General features: G+C 41.5%; 1 protein-coding gene across 1 annotated transcript in view; it reads left to right on the top strand.

Moving 5' to 3' along the window:
- The window catches only part of CRIM1 (cysteine rich transmembrane BMP regulator 1), a 721,727-nt gene that overhangs the window by 369,061 nt on the left and 325,488 nt on the right, over positions 1–27,178 (top strand). The window contains exon 4 of the mRNA XM_075862815.1: positions 23,103–23,223. Coding sequence (XP_075718930.1) covers positions 23,103–23,223 — 121 coding nt within the window. The remainder of the gene's footprint in view (positions 1–23,102; positions 23,224–27,178) is intronic.

The raw sequence follows: 27,178 nt of genomic DNA, 5'->3' as shown, positions 1-27,178 counted from the left end.
AAATACACCATATGTGATCATAAACTGATTTTTGACCCACGGCAGTGCTGAGAATGGAAGGTGCGCCATTTGGATTTTAGAGTGCAGATTTTACTGGAATGGATTTCGGTGCCGTGTCGCGTTTGCAACGCCCTGGAGGGACCTAAACCGTGGAAACCCCCCAAAAGTGACCCCATTTTGGAAACTATACCCCTCAAAGAATTTTCCTAGCGGCATAGTTAGCATTTTGACCCCATAGGTTTTTTGCTGAATTAATTGGAATTAGTCTGTGAAGTAGGGATGTCACGATACCAGAATTTGGACTTCGATACCGATACTTCGTTTAGTATTGCGATTTCGATACCAATTTCAATACTTTTGCCAACAGTAATAAAAAAAAAAAATTCTTCCGTTTTCCGATGTGAGGCGCGACGTGTGATTAATTTTGAACGCACCTCACATTAATAGTAATTAATCCCATCATGTTTCTCAGTCATAATGGGTTAATGTGCGATGTACATGATGGGGTTAATTACTATTAATGTGAGGAACATGGAGGTTAAATTCATCGCACCTCGCGCCTCACATTAATAAGTGAATGAAAGCCGTGTTTATTTCATTTTTTTACAGCGTACACATCATAAATGATGCAAAAAAATTGTTGTGAGCGCCATTACTGAATGTGTGAATATTTTATGTATTGAGACTTATTTTAATGTTTATTGTAAAAAAGGTGAATGTGTATTTTTTTTAAATTTTAACAATACTTTGTTTTTAAACTTTAATGTACTGACATATATCAGATATGTGCCAGTACATTAACCTGTGGACAGATAGCACACAGGCAGTTGTTAGGAAATACTTGGGTATGTCCTAACAACATGAAATATGGTAAGACAACCCTGGGGTTCGTCAATAGACCCTGGGCTGTCTGCCCATATATGGTATGGCCCTCGATCGCGTCACAGGAATTCCCTGTGACGCGATCCAGGGGCATCCCCCCTTCTCACTTTCCCCTGAATGCTGCAGTCAGCTGTGATCGCAGCATTCAGGGGAATAACGGCGGAGATGAGAGGTTTCTCTGATCTCCGCCGTTATAGAGCGGGGCTGCGGCTGTGTAATACAGAACATGGGGGTGTTTTGTAGTGCGCCCGCCATGTTCTGTCTCCAGTGCCGCCGCTCATTAGTGCAGTGCTGGCCGCATCGCATCATCCTGACCCTGCGAACTTATCATGACTCAGGAGCGGGGCTGTGGCTGAATTACACAGCCGCAGCCTCGCTCCCATACATTCATGTATTACTATACTGAGCTGTGCGGCTGCGCAGCTCAGTATCGAAATACAGGAAATAGCGGTATCGAACCGTTTAGGGATGCAGAGTATCGAAACAGTATCGAAGTTTCGATGCACCGTGCATCCCTACTGTGAAGATGAAAATATTTTTCTGAAAAAACATAGAATTTTCAAATTTTTATAAGGAATAAAGGAGAAAAAGCACTCCAACATTCGTAAAGCAATGTCTCCTGATTAAGGCAATACCCCATATGTGGTCATAAACTGCTGTTTGGACCCACGGCAGGGCTCAAGGGATGGAGCACCATTTGGATTTTGCAGCTCAGATTTTGCTGAATTGGTTTCTGGGGGCCATGTCACATTTACAGAGCCCCTGAAGTACCAGTACAGTAGAAATTCCCCAGGTGTGGTCCATTTTGGAGACTATAATCCCTCAAAGAATTAAATTAGACGTGTAGTGAGCATTTTGATCCCTCAGGTGTTTTATAGATTTTATTAGAATTGGGCCGTGAAAATGAAAATTTATTTTTTTCCAGTAACCTGTAGATTTAGCTCATAATTTTTCATTTCCACAAGGAATACAGGAGAAAAGACACCTCAAAATGTGTTACACAATTTCTCCTGAGTAGGGAAATACCCCATATGTGGTTGTAAACTGCTATTTGGACACACGGCAAGGTTCTAAAGGGAAAAAGCGCAATTTCGTTTTTGGAGTGGAGATTTTACAAAATTTGTTTTTGGAGCCATGTTGCATTGCTCTGAGGTACCAATACAGTGAAAACCCCCGAGAAGTGACCCCATTTAGGAAACTACAACCCTCAAGGAATTCATCTAGAAGGGTAGTGAGCATTTTGACCCTAAAGGTTTTAAAGAAATTAGTGTACAGTGGATGTTGCAGATTGAAAATTGCCATTTTCTACAGATATGCTATTTCAATGCCCAATGTGTTGTGCCCAGCTTGTATCACTGGAGACACACACCCTATAAATTTTTAAGCGGTTTTCCAGAATACAGTAATACCCCATATGTGATCATAAACTTCTGTTTGGGCACACTGCCAGGCTCAGATTTTGTGATCATTATTAGTTAAGGACCACGACACCTATAATATCAGTTGGGATATAAAAAAGAACTACTGGCAAAAGCTACATAGATATGAGAATTAACAAAAAATATTTGGGATTGCTAAAAATAAACTGTTTTAGTTCAGTTTGCTCAAGGAGAGCAGGTCTCACTGATCCTCAAGTCAAAACATAAGGGGAAGTGTGTATGACTTCAGGATCAGACTACACATAAATTGCTTGTAGTCTGTAACCATGGAGACACATGTCTGCATTGGAGCTGTAAACACAAAACACAATTTTTTTTAAAAGTTATACATCTATTTACTTTTCACAAAATCTAATATACATCTGAGGTAGAAATTTGGGACATACAATGATGGAAGACAGCGACTTTGTCAGATTTTAAATGCCATGCTTCCACTCTATAAACATATAATTGGAAGTTAACTAGGTGAAGGAAAACTTTTGAAGATTGCTATTTCTCAGCGTGCCTTCAAGTTCACAGTTTCTCCGAAGCACCGCAATGTGTGTGATGTTTTTTTCACTCTCTGATGTTTCTCTATGGATTGCTCGCACATTAATTCACAGCTATAGATGCTATCACAGTGAATACCAAAAGAATCAATAGAAAAACTAAGCCCCAGTTCCTTACATTGTTTAACTGCTGTATTTTGTGGGGTCCTTCCAATTGTAATTGTTTTGTTTTGGCAGCTGTTTGTGTGTCATATACAGAAAATATGTATGAAACTTTCTCTGTATGTGATACAGCAGCGGAGATCAAAATCAGGATGATGCTGGGCAGTCATGAAGCGTATGTGCTACAAATTATATTCTCTTCTCTCTTACCCTTTGTTGGCACTTTTTAAGCTATATTAGGATTTTGTTTTTAGGCTGTGTCCCTTTTGACGACCGCAGACAACAGTTTATAGCTTTCTCATATTTAATTATGGCTGCCTGCTCTATTTTCTTATTACTCCTGCAGCGAGTATTATTATTCCAGGGAATCACAGAATTGCCAATTAAACATTATGGCCCATTCACACGAACGTGAATAACGTCCGTGTGCTGCGGATGGGAATCACGCGCAGCACACGGACCCATTGATTTCAATGGGACCCGTTCACGCATGCGTGAGTTTTCACGCAGCGTGAGTGTGCTGGGTGAAACTCACTGCATGTCCTATATTGGTGCGTTTTCACATACCTACGCATCCATTGAAGTCAATGGGTGCGTGAAAACCACGCACCGCACACAGATGCACATTCGTGTGCGAAGCGTGATTTGCCCATCAATTCAATTGAAAATATTTTTTTTTTAAATGGGCTTTGCCAGTGCATGAATAACGCATGCCACTCACAAAGCACATTGATGCATAACGCAACAGACACGTACCAGGTTCACGTGCGTTTTTCACGCGCGTGAATCTACGCTCGTGTGAATGTAGCCTTACTCTAAGATATTACCTTCAAATGGGCAATAAATAGTAACTGCAATTGCCAATAAGCCTTTATAATTCAATAATTAAAATAATGTAGGCTACTAAACTTTTTTCATACACTAAAGGCCCTATTACAGGGGCCAATGATCGGACAAACGAACGTTCATATGAACGGTCGTTCCCGATCATTGCCCTGTGTAATCAGGGCAACGATCAGGCGACGAATGAGCATTTGTTCATCAGCTGATCTACTAGTTTATGCCGTATTTAAAACCCTCGTTGTTGGCAGCACATCTCTGTGTAATCAGGGAGATGCGCTGCCGACATGATAAAAATTGGATCGCTCGTCCCCATATAAGCAATTATTGCTTTGTGTAAAAGTGTGAAAGGAGCAAACGATCGCCGATCAATGCTCGTTGATCAGCGCTTGTTTACACGGCCCAGGTCAGCCCATGTAATAGGAACATTAAAGAGGCTCTTCAGTGACATGTGGTAATGCTTATCTTCTATTTATTTACTACAGTTGTGGCTCATTGACTGGATTTTATCTCTACTGCATAAGGGCTTATTTACACAAACGTGATATACGTCCGTGCAACTCGTGTGATTTTCACGCGCGTCACGCGGACCAATGGTAGTCTATGGGGCCGTGCAGACAGTCAGTGATTTTTGTGCAGCGTGAGTCCGCTGCGTAAAACTCACGACATGTCCTATATTTCTGCGTTTTTCGCGCATCACGCACCCATTGAAGTCAATGGGTGCGTGAAAATCACGCGCAGCACATGGAAGCACTTCCGTGGGACGCGCGTGATTCCTGCAACAGCAGTAAAAAGTATGATTAAAAACAGAAAAGCACCAAGTGCTTTTCTGTTTACAAACATAAAAACAGAGTGTCATAATGATGGCGGCTGCGCGAAACTCACGCAGCCGCGCATCATATGGTGATGACACACGGAGCTGTTAAGTGCCTTTTGCGCGTGCAAAACGCAACGTTTTTTGCGCGTGCAAAATGCACACGCTCGTGTAAATCCGGCCTAAGGGTTCAACTATAATTATTTGCTCCACTTTTGCTGCATTGTCTAAGGAGAAAATGAAGTAGTTTGAAATACATTTCCTATCTCATCAGACACTCAAACTCCTTTATCCTTTGCACTGCAGCTCTGTTTGTTCTGATTGTCTTCTGTGTATAAGTACTAGCCCACCATTAAGTCATTGCATGGTGAGTTCATTTCCATTAGAGCAAGGAAGGAATTATTGCAAACTACAAGCAACCAAACTGCTAGTGAGAAAAAGAAGGGTTATCAAGTAACCGACACTAAAATATTGAAGAACCAAGAAAGTTGTTGGGGGATATTTTAGAATTGTTAAGTATTGCTCTTTTGGTTTGTTTATTTAATTTCCAGCTCCTATTAAAACATGTTCACACCCCGGATGACCCCCTTTAAACACACCCCCACGCAGCTTTCCGGTCTGCCATTTTGCAAAAAACAGGCTTTTTTTATGGTAACAAGAGTCCGTCCATAATATATTCAAATCCAAAGTTGATTCAGCCCATGTAACTCAATAGCAAGGAAATTGTGAATTTTTTCACAAATCAAAAATTGGCTGGATTTTTTTCCTACTTCTAATTGTCGAACATTTCTATTTGTACGTTTGGCTATCAGACTCATGGATGAAATAAGCCCATGTGTGGATTAGCCTATTAGATGAAGTAGCGTATTTCTCAATCTCTGTTTTTGTTTTTATTCATTTTTTGTTTCCGCATCAAGGGTAACATGTCATTGATGGAGAAGGGCTCAGTAAAGAAAAATGATGAGAATGCAAGGCTGTAAGGCTACAAGACTTAGCATTGTTATCCCAACCCATTGATAACCTGACATTCTGGCATTCCTTTTCAAAGCATCTATCATTCTATATTGAAAATGTGTCATTCTTTGCAAGCGAGAAATGAGATGTGAGTTTCAAAGGAATCTATACTTAGCAATATTTCTTTATGACTTCCTAAAGTAAAGCGTTTAATTCTAATAAATCATTTGCAAGTCAGAAGTTACAGAACAGCTCACTTCAAAAGAATTAAACAGTAAAAATGACCCCAATTTAAAGACCTTGTAGCAAGAGGTAAAAGATAAGGGACAATTCACTAGGTGCAAACAAAAGGATGCTATAAAAGAATTTAGAAGTCATCCTCCTTTATACATGGATTACTTAAAGGACTGGAAATTGAAAAACTCTCCGGTGCCTGAATACTTATCAACAATTGCCTAAAGGAAAGAATTAATTTCAGACCAAATAAAAGACAATAAAACACAGTAAAAATTGTAAAAAGACACAAAACAATAGCAATACTTAAAACAACAATTTGTATAAATCATTATTGTCTTATTTCTGTCACACACAGTTCTATCTTTGCATTGAAACATTATTGCCAGCTCAGACATTTATGTCATAACTACAGTATATGCTGTAAATGTCTGATAGGTGTGGGTCCATAGGTGATCTCTGTGAACACTCTCTATTGGGTGGTTGCCTATACAACGAGACCCGATGGAGAGGTTGCAATGTGTTTGCGCAGCTCTCCACATTGACGTACATGGAAGTAATTGACACAACCAAGAAATCTTGGACACCTCTTCATCTAGTATCCTCCTATATGCAGCTGCATCTGACCACTTGACTTGCTGAATGAGTATTAAGGGATCCCCATTCTCCAGATGGGTGGGGGGCCAAGAGGTGTAACCACCACCTATCAGATGTTTGTGGCATATTGTAACGTCCATGGCCGTGGACCGTCGGGATTACTCACCCCTCAACGGCCGCACTCATGGTCTGGTGAGCACTGACCCACACCTCCTCCCCAGGAGATGCCAGCGCTCACTTCCGCTACACTCTGTTGTGTCCCGTAGGGTGTGCACGCACGCTCGTGCCTTGCCTTAAAGGGCCAGTGCACGCACATTTAAAATATAGTTAATTAGCCCATGACCCTAGACTATAAGGGCCCTGCCCCATTTCCTGAGCGTTGTTGTGTTTTCCTGTGTTAGTCTTGTAAATGGTCCCTTAGTGTTATCCTGTTCCCGTTGTTTCCCGTGCCCTGCTACCTGTGCCCTGTATCCCGTGCTATTTGTTCCTGAGCCTTAACCCCTTCCCGACATTTGCCGTAAATGTACGTCATGGAAAGCATTGACTTCCCGCAAAATGCCGTACATTTACGGCAAATGTTTGGCACCGGCTCAGAAGCTGAGTCGGTGCCATCATCGTCGGATCTCAGCTGTATCTTACAGCTGACATCCGACTGTAACGGCGGGGACCAAAATTAGCTTCGATCCCTGCCATTAACCCCTTAAGTGCAGCGTTCAAACGCGATCGCTGCACTTAAGGTGTTTGCAGTTCATCGGAGCCCCAGCAATGAAATTGCCGGGGTTCCGGTGGCTGCAATGGCAACCGGAGGCCTAATACTGGCCTCCTGGTCTGCCTAGCACCGAAGCCGGTCAAGATCCGCCCGGCGGCGGAGCCTGATCGGCTTCCGTAGCTGCCGGCAAGATGGCGCCGGGTCAGGAGCTGATCCGGCGTCATCAGCGGTGGAAGTCAGCTGTACTGTACAGCTGACATTCACCTGTAACGGCAGGAACCGGAGCTAGCTCCGATCCCTGCCATTAACCCCTTCGATGCAGCAATCGAAAGCGATTGCTGCATCGTAGCGGTTACTAGCAGATCGCCAGCCCTGACAGGCAATCGGGACTGGCGACTGCTGTTATGGCAACAGGAGACACAATGGTCTCCTGCTCTGCCAATACGGAAGCCGATTAGGCCCCGCCGGGAGGCGAAGCCTAATCGGCTTGCTGTCAGTGAATGACTGACAGATCTAATACATTGCACTACATAGGTAATGCAATGTATTAGAAAAAAAAAAATCTGACCCCTAGTGGGACTTGAAGAAAAGTGTAAAAAAAGTGTAAAAAAAAGTGCAAAAAATAAAAGTTTGAAAACAATAAAAGTTTCAAGTAATCAAATAAAACACAATCACCCTTTTACTCTTATCAAGTCCTTTATTATTGAAAAATAATAATAAACCATATGTATTTGGTATCGCCGCGACCGTAACGACCTGAGGTATCAAAATATTATATTATTTATTGCACGCGGTGAACAGCGTAAAAAAAAAACGTTACCAGAGTTTCTGTTTTTTGGTCACTTTGCCTTACAAATATTAGAATAAAAAGTGATCAAAAAGTCGCACGTATCCAAAAATGGTACCTATAAAAACTATAGCACGTCCCGCAAAAAACAAGCCCTCATACACCTCCGCCGACAAAAAAATTAAAAAGTTATGGTTCTCACAACTTGGCGACAGAAAAAATACATTCTTTTTACAAAAGTAATTTTATTGTGCAAAAAGTTGTAAAACATAAAAAAGTGCTATAAATTAGGTATCGCCGGAATCGTACTGACCCACAGAATAAAGTTAACATGTAGTTTATAACGCATGGTGAACGCTGTATAAAAAAAAACAAAAAAAGCTGTGCCAGAATTGCGTTTTTTTGTTTACCTGGCATCCCAAAAAATAGGAAAAAAGGTGATCAAAAAGTCACATGTACCCCAAAATGGTACCAATAATAACTACAGCTCGTCCCGCAACAAACCAGCCCTCATACCGCTACGTCTATGAAAAATAAAATTAGTTATGGCTCCAATAAGTCAGGAAATAAAAAAATATGCACTTGTGCCCGAGGGGAACATTTCTTCTGTTTCAAGAGGCGATTTATCAAGGACCTAAAATTAGGGAACCAGGAAGGGGAGAGCCCAAACATATCCGCTGGAAGGGACGGTGCCCGTATTATACCAGGACAACACTTTGCCAGAAAAATTCCCCAAACTACAAAAGGTGCGGAGTGTGGACCAAAAGGGGGATAAGAGATGACACCATTTATCAGTGCGACACTGGCCTGTGCGGAAAGGATTGCTTCACAGCGAAACACACATCTATGGATTATTTTTTTTTTTTTATACCACCTGACTATGCCCCTTATATACTCCGCCCCGCTTACATGTACCCCCACATTATAAATGGAAACACCAGCAATACTCAAACAAATATAGTACCAAGCAAAATCCGCTCTCCAAAAGCCAAATGGTGCTCCCTCGGCTCTGAACCCTACAGCGTGCCCAAACAGCAGTTTCCTTCAACATATATGGCATCGTCATACCCGGGAGAACCCTTTTAACAATTTTTGGGGTGTGTGTCTCCAGCGTCATAAGCTTGGCATGACATATTTGCCACTGAATGGCATATCTAGGGAAAAATATAAATTTTTAATTTGCACCATCCGCAGCGCATTCATTTATGGAAAAGACCTGTGAGGTGAAAATGCTCACTACACCCCTTAATAAATGCCTTGAGGGGTGCAGTTTCCATAATGGGGGTCACTTCTCAGGGGTTTCTTTTTATTATTTCACATCTGAGCCTCTGCAGTTGTGAACCAATACGTTGTAAATCGCCAAATTAGGCCTCCACTCCGCATGGTACTCTTCACTCCTGAGCCCTGTCATATGTCCAGGCAAAAGATTAGGGCCACATGTAGGGTGTTTCTAAAACCGGGAAACACCGCATAATAATTAGAGAGCTGTCTTGTTATGGTGGCACAAGCCGGGCACCACATATTGGCATATCTATGGAAAAAAATCCCATTTTCACTCTGCAATATCGAGTGAACACTAATTTCTACAAAACACCTGCAGGGTTAAAATGCTTACTACACCCCTTGGTAAATGCATTGAGGGGTGTCGTTTCCAAAATGGGGTCACTTCTGGGGGGTTTCCACTGTTTTGGGCCCACAGGCGCCCAGAAACCAATCCAGCAACATCTGCACTCCAAATGGCGGTCCTTCCCTTCTGAGCCCTGCCGTTTGTCCAAACAGCAGTTTATGACCACATATGGGGTATTGCCGTACTCGGGAGAAATTGCTTTACAAATGTTGGGTTCTTTTTTTCCTTTATTTGTTGAGAAAATGAAAAAATTTGCGCTAAAGCTACGTCTTATTGAAGATAAAGGACTGTTTTTATTTTCACTGCCTAATTCTAATAAATTCTATGAAACATCTGTGGGGTCAAAATGCTCACTACACCCCTAGATGAATTCCTCAAGAGGTGTAGTTTCCTAAATGGAGTCCCTTTTTGGGCGTTTTCATTGTTTTCTCCCCTCAGGGGCTTTGCAAATGTGACCTGGCCTCCGCAAACCATTCCTGCTAAATGTGATCTCAAAAAGCCAAATAGTGCTCTTTCACTTCTAAGCCCTGCTGTGTGTCCAAACAGCCACATGTGGGGTATTGTTTTACTCGGGAGAAATTGCTTTACAAATTTTGGGGGGCTTTTTCTCCTTCAGTCCTTCTGGAAATGAGAAAAAATTAGCTAAACCTAGATTTTTTTTGAAAAAATGTAGATTATTATTTTCAGGGCCTACTTCCAATAATTTCTGCAAAAAAACTGTGGGGTAAAATCGCTCACTATACCCCTAGATAAATTCCTCAATGGGTGTAGTCTCCAAAATGGGGTCACTTGTTGGGGGTTTCCACTGTTTTGTCCCCTCAGGGGCTTCGTAAATGTGACAAGGCCTCCGCAAACCATTCCTGCTAAATGTGGACTCCAAAAGCCAAATGGCACTCCATCCCTTCTAAGCCCTGCCGTGTGTCCAAATATCCGTTTATTACCACATGTGGGGTAATGTTTTACTCGGGAGAAATTGCTTTACAAATTTTACGGTGCTTTTTCTTCTTCAGTCCTTGTGGAAATTAGAAAAAATTAGCTAAACCTACATTTTCTTTGAAAAAATTTAGATTATCATTTTCACAGCCTACTTCCAATAATTTATGCAAAAAACCTGTGGGGTCAAAACGCTCACTATACCCCTAGATAATTTCCTCAATGGGTGTAGTTTCCAAAATGGGGTCACTTTTGGGGGTTTCCACTGTTTTGTCCCCTCAGGGGCTTTGTAAATGTGACATGGCCTCCGCAAACTATTCCTGCTAAATTTAAGCTCCAAAAGCCAAATGGCGCTCTTTCCCTTCTAAGCCCTGCCGTGTGTCCAAATATCCATTTATTACCACATGTTGGGTATTGTTTTACTCGGGAGAAATTGCTTTACAAATTTTGCGGTGCTTTTTCTCCTTTAGTCCTTGTGGAAATGAGAAAAAAAATCGCTAAACCTACATTTTCTTTGAAGAAATGTTGATTTTAATTTTCACGGCCTACTTCCAATAATTTCTGTAAAAATCCTGTGCGGTCAAAATGCTCACTATACCCCTAGATAATTTCCTTGAGGTGTCTAGTTTCCCAGATGAGGTCACTTTTGGGGGTTTCCACTGTTTTGTCCCCTCAGGGGCTTTGTAAATGTGACATGGCCTCTCAAACCATTCCTGCTAAATTTGAGCTCCAAAAGCCAAATGGCGCTCTTTCCCTTCTAAGCCCTGCCGTGTGTCCAAATATCCATATATTACCACATGTTGGGTATTGTTTTACTCGGGAGAAATTGCTTTACAAATTTTGCGGTGCTTTTTCTCCTTTAGTCCTTGTGGAAATTAGAAAAAAAATCGCTAAACCTACATTTTCTTTGAAGAAATGTTGATTTTAATTTTCACGGCCTACTTCCAATAATTTCTGTAAAAATCCTGTGCGATCAAAATGCTCACTATACCCCTAGATAATTTCCTTGAGGTGTGTAGTTTCCCAGATGGGGTCACTTTTGGGGGATTTTTACTGTTTTGTCACTGCAAGAGCCCTTCAAACCTGACATGGTGCCTAAAATATATTCTAACAAAAATAAGGCCCCAAAATCCCCTAGGTGTTCCTTTGCTTCTGAGGCCGGTGCTTCAGTCCAGTAGCATGCTACGGCCACATGTGGGATATTTCCTAAAACTGCAGAAACTGGGCAACAAATATTGAGTTGCATTTCTCTGGTAAAACCTTCTGTGTTATAAAAAAAATTGTATTAAAAATTTATTTCTGCAAAAAAATATGAAATTTGTAAATTTCACCTCTACTTTGCTTTAATTCCTGTGAAATGTGTAAAGGGTTAAGACATTTTCTAAATGCTGTTTTGAATACTTTGAGGGGTGACGTTTTTAAAATGGGGTGACTTTTTGGGGGTTTCTGATATATAAGGCCCTCAAAACCACTTCACAACTGAACTGGCCCCTGTAAAAATGGCCTTTTGAAATTTTCTTGAAAATGTGAGAAATTGCTGCTAAAGTTCTAAGCCTTGTGATGTCATAGAAAAATAAAAGGATGTTCAAAAAACGATGCCAATCTAAAGTAGACATATGGGTGATGTTAATTAGCAACAATTTTGTGTGGTATAACTGCCTGTCTTACAAGCAGATACATTTAAATTGAGAAAAATGCTAATTTTTGCAATTTTTCGCTAATTTTTGGTGTTTTTCGCAATTAAATACTGAACATATCGAGCAAATTTTGCTAGTAACTTAAAGTGCAATGTGTCACGAGAAAATAATCTCAGAATCGCTTGGATAGGTGAAAGCATTCCGGAGTTATTACCACATAAAGTGACACATGTCAGATTTGAAAAATGAGGCTTTGTCAGGAAGGTCAAAAGTGGCTAAAGAGGGAAGAGGTTAAACCTGTTGGTCGTGTTGTGCCACCGGTTCCACCTGCTGTGTTACACCACGTCTGGTGTCTGCTGTCAAGGTCCCATCTGTGCCTAGCCGTTGCTACTGTCTGAACCACTACAGGTACCCTTGTGCTTGGACTATTTATATACTGACTTGGTACTCTGTTTGCCAGCTGCTATCCCGATACGGCGGTACGGCCCAGTGGGTCCACATACCCACAGTTCGTAACACATTCTGTGGCTATGTTATAAATGTCTGAAGTAGGATAACCCCCATTGTCAGAATTATTAAAACAAATTAAGTACAAATCATATTTTGTTAAAGCTAAGTTCAACCTTGCGTTGCATAATCTGTTAGACTTTTAGTTCACACTTGCATTGTATAATTCATTACTCTGATCCGTGTTTAGATCAGAATAAGGATAAAAACGGATGTATTAAAAATCCCATTGAAATCAATGGAATTTTTTATTGCATCCGTTACATCCGTTTGCGTCCGTTATCCATTTTTTGGACGGAGATAAAAGTGCAGAGTGCAGGACTTTTACTCTGTTCCAAAAAACAGATGTCTAACGTATAGGTTATTTTTATCATTGGTGTCAATGTAAAGCGGATACAAACGCATTGTAATCCGTTTACATCCGTTATTTTGATTTCAATGGGATTTTTAACTGATCTGCTTTTATCCTTATTCTGATCTAAAAACAGATCAGAGGAACGGATTATACAACGCAAGTGTGAATTTAGCCTAACTCTGATCCGTTTTTAGAAAAAAATTAACTGGTATAGCCGCAAATGTCTGAACTATTATAATATAACATTATATTACCTGCATGGTGAACACCGTAAAAAAAAACACATCTCCCACAAAAAATGATCAATGATCTTATGTATTCTAAAATGGTGGCAATAGAAACTACAGCTCGCCACGAAAAAAAATAAGCCCTCATACCGCTCAATCGATGGAAAAATTATGGCTCTCAGAATATGGCGACACAAAACCAATATTTTTTTAACAATTTGTTTTTCCCTTGCAAAAGTACTTAAACATAGAAAAAATATAAATTTGGTATTGCCGTAATCGTATTGACCCACAGAATAAAGTTGACATGTCGTTTTTACCGCACGGTGAACACCGTAAAAGCGAAACTCAAAAAACAATGGAGGAATCACAGTTTTTTTACATTCCACACCACAGACATTTTTTTTCCTGTTTCCCAGTACATTATATGGAACAATAAATGGTGCAGTGAAAAACAAGCAAGCTATATCGACGGAAAATTAAAAAAGTTATGGCTTTTGGAAGGTGGGGAAGCGAAAAATTTGAAATGTCTGCCGAGGCAAGGGGTTAACAGTGGTCATGCTATGGGAATATATCAAGGGAAAACAACATTGTTTTAATATAATTTTTTTTATAATATGCACAGAATTTTATTTTTTTTAAAAAGTACAGTTTTCACTCTGGCAACTAGAGCAGACACAATAGGCTGATGCTTCCTGTTTTCTGAAGATCATATGTCAGCTTTGCTGTGTAGACTGAAAAAAGATGAGCAGAGTCATCTCATTATCATTAGAGGATGGGTAAGTTGAAGGGAATCTGGCAGCAGTTTTGAGCCGAGCGTCCAATCAGGAGACCCCTAGAATCATCACTCAGATCAGAGGTGAGGGGCTGGCAGCATGAGGAGTCTGGAAACTAGCAACTTGCATGACCAACACCACCAGTATAGTTACGCTACACTCCCCACCCTGTATTTAGTGCTGCCAGCTTTAGTAAGGGCTCAAAACTGCTGACAGATTCCCTTTAAAGACAGCTCTCTTGTACTGTAAAGGCCCTATTACACTGGCCAATTATCGGGCAGACAAGCGTTCACAGAACCCTCTTTCCCGGCTAATTGCCCTGTGTAAACAGGGCAGCGATCAGAAGATGAACAAGCAAACAGTTCATCAGCTGATCGTATTGTTTTAAATGTGTAAAATATTATCGTTGTCAGCAGCACGTCTCCCTTTGTATAAGGTAGAATACCACCACTTTATATTATGTTTACAGATAAGTCTGTGTATGTATCTGTCCAGTCCATGACTCTGCAGTGATTCAAAAACTAAAAAATATGCTGCACCCCCAAAGCCAAAATGTGGAGTTTCCTAAAGGGGTTTTTAATTTTCATCAAAGGTCAGGTAAGCACTGTTTTAAGCAAATAAACTATTTTCCAGACGTCCATTCATTGACAGCAAGCACAGATCTTTAAAATGGTGAAACACTAAATATAGTAGAAAATAATTTGCATTATGCAATGATTAGGGTATGTTCACACGCAGTCAAAAACGGCTGAAAATTACGGCACTGTTTTCAGAGAGTTTTTGAAGCTGAAAAAGTTGACACAATGAAAAACAGCTCCAAAAACGTCTCAAGAAGTGGCATTGCAAGTTTCAAGCTGGGGGCAGAGGCAGGAGTTTGATCCTTAGATCTGCATTTGCTGGACTGTCTGCTACCCTACTTCTCAACCAGGAAGGCGCTATTGTCAAGCTGGCTGAGAGGTTCACATACAAAAAACAAAACCTCATGTCAAAAGCGCCACCAGCAGTAAGTGGCTCGCAAGTTAGGCCGGATTCACACGAGCGTGTTCAGTACGTGATATACGGTCCGCATTTCCCGGACTGAGCACACTGCAGGGAGTTGGGCTATTATCGTCATCGTTATCTATGGCGCTAGGAGTCCCATCCTCTCCGCGGAACTACTGTCCCGTACTGAAAACATGTTTTCAGTACGTGACAGTTTTCCGGCAGCGACTTCTAGCGTCATAGATAACGATGACGATAATAGCCCAACTCCCTGCAGTGTGCTCAGTCCGGGAAATGCGGACCGTATATCACGGACTGAACACGCTCGTGTGAATCCGGCCTTAAAGGATGGAGACTATAATTTACAGGGTTATCATAAAGTTGCCTATTAAATATTAGGAAGTTCTCAGCTTTCGTTTCTTACTTTAAGTGATATTACTTTTTTTAAATTTTATGTAAGCAATAGAGTATACTGTTGAATGACTGCAAGCAGAGATCTCACCCCCTTACACCTGTTTAGGGCTTAAAGAGGCTCTGTCACCACATTATAAGTGGCCTATATTGTACATAATATGATCGGCGCTGTAATGTAGATTACAGCAGTGTTTTTTATTTAGAAAAACAATCATTTTTGACGGAGTTATGACCTGTATTAGCTTTATGCTAATTTGTTTCTTAATGAAAAACTCGGCGTGTTTTACTTTTTGGCCAACTGGGCATTGTACAGAGGAGTGTATGACGCTGACCAATCAGCGTCATACACTTCTCTCCATTCGTTTACACAGCACTAGCGATATAGCTATATCGCTATGTGCAGCCACATAAACACACTATAACGTTACTGCAGTGTCCTGACAATGAATATACATTATTTCCAGCCAGGACGTGATGTTTATTCAGAATTCTGTCACTTCTGTAGCGTCTCTGTGATATTTACAGCAAGGCAAGCGTAATCTCGTTTGAAATGACAGGTTACATCGTAATCTTGCGAGATTACGCTTCCTGTGCTGTAGTGTCGGGATTGTATTAGCGAAGTGTCAGGATTCTGAATACACATCCCGTCCTGGCTGGAGGTAATGTATATTCAGTATCGGGACACTGCAGTAATGTTATAGTGTGTTTATGTGACTGCACATAGCGATATAGCTATATCGCTAGTGCTGTGTAAATGAATGGAGAGAAGTGTATGACGCTGATTGGTCAGCGTCATACTCCTCTGTACAACGCCCACTTGGCCAAAAAGTAAAACACTTATAATGTGGTGACAGAGCCTCTTTAATGACCAAGCCAGATTTTGGATATCTGGCATGAATTACATTATTAGGGAATAACTCTAAGGCTTTATTCAGACGAACGGGAATTACGTCCATGCATCGCGCGTGATTTTCACGCGCGTCGCACGGACCTATATTAGTCTATGGGGCTGTGCGGACATGTGCGTGATTTTTACTCAGCGTGAGTCCGCTGAAAAAAACTCACGACATGTCCGTTCTTTGGGCGTTTTGCGAGAATCACGCACCCATTGAAGTCAATGGGTGCGTGAAAACAACGCATGCTGCACGGAAGCACTTCCGGTCGAACTGCGTGATTCGCGCAACAGCTGTCAAAAGGATGAATGAAAACAGTGCTTTTCTGTTTACAAACATCCAAACGGAGTGTCATTATGATGGCGGCTGCGCGAAAAGCACGCAGCCGCGCATCATATGCTGCAGCCACACAGTGCTGTTAAGTGGCTTTTGCGCATGCAAAACGCCGCGTTTTTGCGTGCGCAAAAACGCCACGCTCGTGTGAACCCAGCCTTAGGGTATGTGCACACGACCTATTTTCAGATGTAATGGAGGCGTTTTACGCCTCGAATTACGCCTGAAAAGACTGCTCCAATACGTCTGCAAACATCTGCCCATTGCCCTTCAATGGGTTTTATGATGTTCTGTGCAGACGAGGTGTAATTTTACGCGTCACTGTCAAAAGACGCCGCGTAAAAGAAATGCAGGAAAATTCTTGAGACGTATTTGGAGCTGTTTTTCATTGACTCCAATGAAGAACAGCTCCAATTACATCCGTAAAAGACGCCGCGAAAAACGTGAGTACATGCAAAAACATCTGAAAATCAGGAGCTGTTTTCTCCTGAAAACAGCTCCGTAATTTCAGACGTATTTTGCGCTGTCGTGTGAACATACCCTAATGGTTTTGCACATCTAAGTGATTCTAACATAGAAAATCCTAGAACTATCCCATTTTGAAAGCTACACCCCATAAGGTATATATTGTGTGTGTCATTGTTTTGACCCCACAATTTTTTGCATTAATTAATAATTCAAAAAAAAGTTTCATGTCAAGACAGTTTTTTCTAGAAGGCACTTAAAATAGGAAGAAACTCACCCAAAATTATATCACCTTGTTTCTCCTGTGTTCAGAAATATGCTCATTGTGGCCCTAATTCTCTCCCTGGACACACGACAGGACCAAAAAGGAAGGGAGCACCCAATGGCTTTCAGTTTTGCTTGAAAAATATTTAAGGCCCAATTTCACATTTGTAAAGGCATGGAGCTGCCAAAATGTTAGAATCCCCCCCTATAAATTACCCCATTTTTCAAAATATTCATCTAGGGGTGTCATGAGTATTTTGACCCCACAGTTTTGTGCTAGATGAATGCACAGCAGGTGAAAAAAAAATAATAATTTCACCGTTTTCACAAATGTGTCATTTTAAAGGGTAACTAAACTTTCAACAAACTTCTGACATGTCATAGTGACGAGTCAGAAGTTTAGATCAGTGGGGGTCTGAGCACTGAGACCCCCCACCGATTGCTTGAACAAAGTGGCAGAAGCGCTCAAGTGAGCGCTGAGCCGCTTGGTTTTTCTCGGAAAGCCGATGTAACAGTATAGAAAGTCTAGGGATCCGTACATTGCTACATCGGCTTTCCAAAAAAAAGCTGATCAGAAACTAAGCGACTCAGTGCTCACCCAAGCGCTTCTGCCACTTCGTTCTAGCGATCAGTGGGTGTCTAAGTGCTTGGACCCCCACCAATCAAAACTTCTGACGTGTCACTATGACACGTCAGAGGTTTGTTGAAGGTTTAGGGTATGTTCACACGTAGTCAACCAAAACGTCTGAAAATCCAGAGCTGTTTTCAAGGGAAAACAGACCCTGCTTTTCAGACGTTTTTTACCAACTCGCATTTTTACCAACTAATTTTTTTACCAACTCGTTTTTGGAGCTGTTTTCATTGGAGTCTATGAGAAAACAGCTCCAAAAACGTCTGAAAGAAGTGTCCTGCACTTCTTTTGACGAGGCTGTATTTTTACGAGTCGTCGTTTGACAGCTGTCAAACGACGACGCGTAAATAACAGGTCGTCTGCACAGTACGTCGGCAAACCCATTCAAATGAATGGGCAGATGTTTGCCGACGTATTGCAGCCCTATTTTCAGACGTAAAACGAGGCATAATACGCCTCGTATACGTCTGAAATTTGGCCGTGTGAACATACCCTTAGTTACCCTTTAAAGACCGGTATTTTGTGAAGCAAACATGAGAATGAAGAAATTAACCCGAAAATGTATCAAACTATTTCCCGTGTATTCGAATAAATCCCTATTGTGGCCCTAATGCGCTGCCTGGACACACAGAAGGGCCCAAAAGGATAGGAGCACCCGGTGGCTTTCAGGACACAAATTTTGCTTGAAAATGTTTCAGGCCCATTGCACACACACACACACACACGGTATGTTCACACGTAGTGACCAAAAACGTCTGAAAATACGGAGCTGTTTTCAGGCGAAAACAGCTCCTGATTTTCAGACGTTTTTGTAGCAACTCGTGTTTTTTGCAGCGTTTTTTACGGTCGTTTTTGGAGCTGGTTTTCAATGGAGTCAATGAAAAATGCCTCCAAAAACGTCCCAAGAAGTGTCCTGCACTTCTTTTGACGAGCCGTCATTTTACGAGCCGTATTTTGACAGCGACACGTAAAATAAAGGCTCGTGGGAACAGAACATTGTAATTCCCATTGCAAGCAATGGGCAGATGTTTGTAGGCGTAATGGAGCTGTTTTTTCAGGCGTAATTCGAGGCGTAAAACGCCCGAATTACGCCTCAAAACGCTGCGTGTGAACATACCCTTATAAGCTGCCAGAACGGTAGAAACAACCCATAAATGACCCCATTTTCAAAACTAGACTCCTTATGGTATTCATCTAGGGGTGTAGTGAGTATTCTAACCCCATACTTTTTGCAGGAATGAATGTAAAGCAGGTGAAAAAAACATTGTTTCAGTGTTTTCATAAATGTGTAATTTTTAAAGACAGCTGTTTTTGTATAACGCGCATGAAAATAAAGAAACACACCCAAAATGCTTAACTTTGTATTTCCTGTGTTCAAAAATATCTCCCTCTATGTTCCTAATCTTTTGCCTGGACACACAGTAGGGCAAAAAAGAAGAGAAGCACTCAAACTTTGCTTAAAAATGTTTCAGGACCATTCAACACTTGTAGAGTTATTGAGCTGCCAAAATTTTAGAAAACTTCCATAAATTAACCCTTTTTTAAAAACTAGACCCCCTACAGCATACACTTGGAGTATAATGGGTATGTTGACTGCAAAGTTTTTATTGCAGGAAATAATGGAGATTAGATGTAAAAATTATAGATATCAATTTTTTTCCACAAGAAGTTCATTTTAGGACTTTTTCCATACAAAGTGCATGAAACTGGGGAAGCACGCCTTAAATTTATTACGACTGTATGTCTTAGTATAGAAATCTGCTGCATATTCATCATTGGGGGACAAACAGAAGAGGAGTGATGTGGATTTTATTTTTTTGGGAAGGAGGGGAGGAGTCTACTTTTATAGATTGAGAGAGACATGTCCCTAAGGCCCTGTTCACACTGAGTTTTTTGGCGCTGATTTTGACGTGGAAACCGCGTTGGAATCAGCACTTGAAACCGCCTGAAAAAACGCCTGAAACCACCTCCCACTGATTTCAATGGGAGTCAGTTTTTTTCCCGCTAGTGGGGAAAGAAAGCAACATGCTCTTTCTTCCCGCAGTTCCATTTCTGATCTCCCATTGAAATCAATGAAGGCAGAGAAAGCGTTTTTCGGTGCGTTATTTGCCAGCGGCGCTCAATAGCCGCGGCCGAAAAACGCAGCGGAAACCGTGGCAAGAAAGTGCAGGCAGGTCAAAATCTGCCCTAGGGCTAGTTCACACAGAGTATTTTCGCGCTGTTTTTGACACGGAAACCGCGCCAAAAAATGCCTTCAATGGGAGGCGGAGGTGTTTTTTTTCCCGCGAGCGGTAAAAAACACTCCTGCGAAAAAGAAGCGACATGCCCTTCAGGAGTTTCCGTCCCTGACCTCTGCGATGCAGAGATCGCGTTTTTCGTGGCGGTTTTGCCCGTGACGCTCAATGGCCACGGGCGAAAAACGCTGCAAAAACCGCGGCAGGAATTTTGAGGCAGATTTTTCTGCCTGCAAAATAGTCTGTGTGAACAGGGCCTAACAGTTCATGCACCTGTATGTATGACTATGGGGTGCTAACAATGCAGCTGTCCTGAAATCATGTCAGCCTATAGGAATTATGAACAGCAACCCGCCCTGATATGAAGTAACATAGAGTGGGAAAAATAAATAAACTGTGTTAGGTCCCATGCACACGAACGTAAAAAATCTCCGTAATTGCGGACTGTAATACGGTCCGCAATTATGGACCCACCCAGTTCTATTGGCCGCGGACACCTTTCCGTATCGCTACGGATAGGTGTCCATGCCGTAGAACAATCCCGGGAATTATGTAGCATGTCCTAGTTTTCGTTTTTTATGAGCCGTGCTCCCATACTTTGCCGGCCATGCCTGCAATCGCGGGCCGTGATTACAGGCACGGCCGTGTGCATGAGGCCTAATAGAAAATGTCAATAATAATCCAAAATAAATAGAGGGAAAATGTATCCAACTATGTGGGAAACTCCAGCTTGTTGACGGGAATAAAGAACACCTGTAGGGCTACGTCTCTTTAGCCCCATCAACCTCAGTATCAGGGTATGTTCACACGACAGCGTCCATAACGGCTGAAATTACGGGGATGTTTTCAGGAGGAAACATCCCCGTAATTTCAGCCGTAACGCATGTGCAGGCGCTTGAACGCCGCGTCCATTACGGACGTAATTGGCGCTGCTTTTCATTGGAGTCAATGAATAACGGCTCCAATTACGCCCAAAGAAGTGACAGGTCACTTCTTTGACGCAGGCGTCTATTTACGCGCCGTCATTTGACAGCGGCACGTAAATATACGCCTCTCCACACCTCTGATGTCTGGTGAGTTCAGGGGAGGGTGAGAGCACTATAGCTGCCATATCTTGTATTTCTGTGTCTGACATTGTTATGGGGCACTGTGGCTGGCATTGTGTTGGGGCACTGTGGTACACTATTATCTCAATATTACCCAGGAAATGTCCAGTTATAGGGAAAACTTTTTTTTTTCTCCTCTTTTATGCTACAATTTATGGGTACGTCTTATGGTCCAGTGCGTCCTATAGTCCGTAAAATACGGTAATAGAAAAAAAAATCCCAAATACATCCTGCTTTTCTCTCTTCCTAATTTATCACTCAGGAATAAAATGAGTAATGTGGGACAGATTGATACATTTTAAAACAAATGCAAAGACCGAGGTTGGAAGGACAAGTGGAGCAATAGTATCTTTGCCGTCCTTCTTTGCAACAGATACGGCACCTTTTTTGGGAGATATTTTTGGTTTGGTGTTGAAGGGACGGGGGTATAAAAAATGTCTTAACAAGTCAGTATGTAAGTTAGTACTCCTACGGGGGAAGGAAAGTAATCTCTCTAGTGCCACCTTTTGGAGGTAGCTCCCCTTTAAGTCAATGTCCGAAACGTAGAAGTGTCTTGAAACATGACTAGGTATTTTTGCCAAGCCAGACTGTCCTCAAAAAGGAAGAGAAACTCGTCTATAGACCGTTGTTTCAGGTACAGAGCAGGTTACTGACTGGGTGAGAGGCCTTTCATGTAGCAATCTGGGGGTGCTGGTTCTCATTAAAGAGGCACAGCTGGTATGGAGTCTTACAGGCAATACTCCGTGAAAAATGTTCACAATTTGGCGCACACCCTCCGACTTGTGGTCTGCCCTCTGGTCTGCAGATTGAAATAGGACATCTTCAGTTATCTTCTCCTGAAATTCACAGATTGTAGCCCGGCCCCCTGATTTTTTGTACTGGACAAATCCCTTGTGCATCACTACCTGGATGAGGTATAATACTTCTGCTTATTGTTCCACAGGCTCCGCCACTGGCACCATGCAGGGCACTAAACAATTTCACACTGGTGTATAAGCGATTGGTGAAGGAATGGGTTCATTAAATCCCACAGAATCTTACCAGTGGCACCAATATTAGAAGAGCACCCTGGTGGATGAAATTTATGGTCTCTCCCTGTATAGATTTTACACGCACACGTGTAGCCACATAACTTATATATTTTTATCCCATAATTTGCGCTTTTGGAGGGTTTGAAATGACGGAATGAGAGACGCCCTTTGAATTTTATTAGTGACTCGTTTACTGCCAAATTCTGGTAAGAAGTATATACTACTAAACAGGCATCATTTAGGAAGTTTAGTAAAGGCCTAATGATATACAACCAGTCATGGCTTCTGTCACTGCAATGGGGGGCCTGCAGGTTGTTGTTACGCCAAATGCACACAACCGTGTGCGCCGGCCAAGTCTCGTCAATAATCCGAGGAAAGATAGAACATGTCCTATAGAGACTCGGATCATTTTCCGTGGACCCGATTCACCCGCTAAAGTGAATGGGTCCGTGAAGACTATCGGGTGCCACTTGGATGTCGTCAAAAACAGCCCGAGTGGCACAACGGTTGTGTGCATGAGGCGTTAAAGTGGAGAAATCTGATAAGTATTTCATATCTGCTTCATGACATAATGGCAAAATAATGGGGGTGGCCTGTATGGGAGTTAGTGCCCAGTAGGACCAAATAGAGTTTTTTTTGTAATGTTCTTTTTAATGTTTTTTTATTCTAAAGTGAATAACCTTTATTTGTTGAAATCATAATACCCCTCTAAATGATACTCTTTACCATGTTGGATTGCCCGATGTTCCTTATAATTATATATATATTTGTTCTCTTTTAAGTTTTCAGTGTGGATTGCAGTACCGTGGAATGCCCTGCAGTGCAACAAGTTGTGTGCCCATCTGACAGCTACGCAACGCAAGTCCGACTGACGGCTGATGGATGCTGCACGCTGCCAACAAGGTTTGCCATTAACCTCATGTTGTATGTCCACAGTTAGTTTTTTATAGTTTTGAATATGCTGGTTAATATAACCAATTATTGTGGAGAATCAGGAATACTTTATTCTAGTAACTTTTCATTTTGAGTTTGCATAAGCAAATGTGAGAACCACATGCGACCTGACGCCGGCCTCGGGCCTCATTCAGATGGCTGTAATGCGGCCGCATTTTAGTGTCCGTATAATGGCTGCAAGTCTGGGCCTGACCGCGAGTCTAATGACCCAAACTAACAGCATCAGATTCCTATTAAGCATCATTTTCCTTTCTGAATATTTACTTATTTCCGCCATGTTAACTGAAGCTTAGCCAACCTAAACATCTAGAAATATAGACATCTTGGCAGCTACTACAATATTATTGCCTGTAACTATAGATTTTCTATGTTAAAGGCTTATTACAGTTTCAGCAAATAAAAGGTATTTCTTATATAATGAAAAGTTCTAGAATTTTCAATATACAGTATACTTTCTGTAGCAAATCCTCATGATTTTTCAAGATCTCTGCTTGCAGTCATACAGTAGGAACCTTTAGGGCACATTCAGACGTGGCGGAATTTCTGTTGAATTCCGCTGCGGAGAGTCCGCAGTGGAATTCTGCAGCAGCTATTTTTTTACATTTCTTTCTATACATTTTTAGGAAACTTCAGACATTGCAGAAAATAACTGCGGAAATTAGGCTGCGGTGCAGAATTTTCCCTCCACAGCATGAGAAGAAGCGGAATTTCACTGCGGATTTCAGACTTTGTAATGCAAAAACTGAAATCTGTGGCAAGTCCGCTGTGATATCTGCAACGTCTGAATGACCTATCAAATACGCAAATGTTGGTGCAGATTCGTTGCGTAATTGCCCCGAATCTGCACCAACATTTGCAGCGGAAAAATTCCGACACGTCTGAACATGCCCTTAATGTTTACTCCAGGGCATAGAAATCTGTCCTAGGACCTGAATCTGAGCACCTATGTTGCAACATTTGGATTTTTTTCGCCATTGATTTTAATAAGAAATAGGCAAGACAATAGGGAAACAGTTCTAGCAACTATATGTGATATACTATACTGCTTGTTTGTCTGTTTTGAATCAAAGGCATAATCTTCTAATTGATTATCATCTTCTAATTGATTATCTTCACTTTTGCTTGAAAAAGTGAATTGTTCTATATCTTCGGGTTATTGCCAGTAAAGGTTAAGACATTCTTACACAATGCATTGCTATCCTGCTGTTTTCAGGCTTGCAGGTATTTTATGTGTATGGCCAGTTTTATTGTTGTGCACAGCTAGCTATTCCGTACTTTTCAGTTGGAAATTTAGGGCTCATACGGACACTTTCGCAACAAATCCTAAACAAAAAAATAAACCGTGACATGCTGTAATGGACTCTGTACATAGGGAGGTATCTACATTAGCACCATAGCTACTAGGATATAATATCTCCGTACATACAAAGTCCTACGGCGGCTGCTATTTGTTACAGTATATCAATATAGACTATCCCCTAAGAGCTAAACACATCAGTAGGAAAAATCAGGCTAGGCATTCAGCCTTTGAATATAAAGAAAAATATTTCCATTCACTAACAGAAAGCAGGCATTTTGAAAACTGTGAGAAGATGGACAGTGTACAGTATAGTATTTTAGAAAGTAGCAAATCCATTATATATATATATATATATATATATATATACAGTATATATATATATATATATATATATATACACACACATATATATATATATATATATATATATATATATATAGCACACAAGAGAATGGCGACTGCGCACTGCGAACACTAATGCCACCTAAGCCACCGAATATAAATAAATATGAATTACTGCTCAATCTACTTACAATAGGGAGGTCCTTAGCGCACATTTTGATCAAATTGTGTAAGCCCACCTGTCACGACAAGGCGACTTCTATGAGGTGGGAACCTATGCTGTACATACACCAAGAAACCTACATACTCTTGGGGATGGTAGGAAACAGCATTAAACTAATTAAAATCACCCAGGGCAGAATGGGAGGAGTGCAAGATCAAAAAATTTAGGCAATCACTAACCCCACATATATGAATCACATAAACAACACAAAAGTTTGAACAGCACATTCCAGCAAAATGAAATAAAACGTGTATACAGGTGCAAGAACGCCTGTGACTGCAAATTTACACAGCACACAAGAAAATGGCGACAGCACACTGCTAACACTAATGACACCTAAGCCACTAAATATAAATAAATATGCATTATTGCTAAATCTATTTACAATAGGTATGTGTACAGGGATGTGTCCCCTTAAATAGATGGATAGATAGGAGAGATAGATAGATATACATTTATATGTGTCTATATCTATCTGTGTCCCATGAACCAGGGCTGTAGAACTGCCCTGGTCATGGGAAATTGCTCCAGGCGAAACCGGACTGGACAATTAGACATTGAAGACAGGAAAGTCTGCCTTTGACTCACCCACCTCCCAACTCAGCGGGGGGGGGGGGGGGGCAAACTGTCTCCTTCCCCCCCGACAGCTCATAAGTCAGCCGGTGACATCAATCATATTACTTCACCGACCCATGTGAGCCGGGAGCGAGCTTAAATAGCCCTGCGCCGGTGTGCTCTCTCTCTTGCTTCCCTACCACCACTAATGAAGGACCTCCTGCTTCCTCCGGATCACCGCTAAGTATCCTCCCCCGCTCCATGTGCAGCAGCAGCTGCACTTAACCATCTCTCCCCTCATACAACAAGCATTCCCCTGGTTAACCCTATCTCCCCTATACAATGAGCATTCTTCTGGTTAACCTTTTCCACCCCTGGATACCAAGCATTCCTACCTCTCTACCCCTATACTTAACCCTTACTTCTTCTCCCTACATTTTGCCCCCTGGTATTTAACTTTTTCCCCCTATACAACGAGCATACATGAACCCTATACCTCCCCATAACGCACATTCTCCTGGTAACCATTTACCTCCCTGCAACATTACCTGCACATTCCCCTGGTTAACCCTTTTCTGCCTTACCTACCTATTCCCCATGTTACCTCCCTTTCCTTCATTACCTACACATTCCCCTGGTTAACCCTTTTCTGCCTTACCTACCTATTCCCCATGTTACCTCCCTTTCCTTCATTACCTACACATTCCCCTGGTTAACCCTTTTCTGCCTTACCTACCTATTCCCCATGTTACCTCCCTTTCCTTCATTACCTACACATTCCCCTGGTTAACCCTTTCCTGCACTACCTGCACATTAACCCCCTCCTATCCTAGCACTGCACACAAATACAGCAGAAGCTGGATTATCCCCACACTACAGTACTGCAACCCTTTAAAGTTAACGCTTTCACTGCCATCCGCTGTAAAGCAGGTCAGCCCCTTAACTGCCATACAGCTGCATTTCTTTCCGTATAGCCCCTTATTGTGTACAAGATTAACCCATTAGTTACAGGGACAGTTAGTCAGGTGAAGGTGGGACATAGAAGCATGCATGAGTGTACTGTATTTTATATGTATGTTTAGGTACGTGGGTTGGTGTTAGTATAGTACTATAATACATTGTACTAGTACTGTGCCGCGTGTTGTATTAGAATACTGAATACATACTAAGTTATGTGTATTGAGGTATACTGATACTATACCATGAATATATATATATATATATATATATATATATATATACACTACCGTTCAAAAGTTTAGGGTCACTTAGAAATGTCCTTATTTTTGGAAGAAAAGCAACGTTTTTTTCAATGACGATAACATTAAATTAATCAGAAATACACTCTATACATTGTTAATGTGCTAAATGACTATTCTAGCTGCAAACGTCTGGTTTTTAATGCAATATCTACATAGGTGTATAGAGGCCCATTTCCAGCAACCATCACGCCAGTGTTCTAATGGTACATTGTGTTTGCTAAC

This window comes from Rhinoderma darwinii, chromosome 4 (assembly GCF_050947455.1).
Source record: "Rhinoderma darwinii isolate aRhiDar2 chromosome 4, aRhiDar2.hap1, whole genome shotgun sequence".
NCBI lineage: Eukaryota > Metazoa > Chordata > Amphibia > Anura > Rhinodermatidae > Rhinoderma > Rhinoderma darwinii.
Note: the sequence above shows the minus strand (reverse complement) of the source record. Positions and strands in the feature narration are given on the sequence as shown.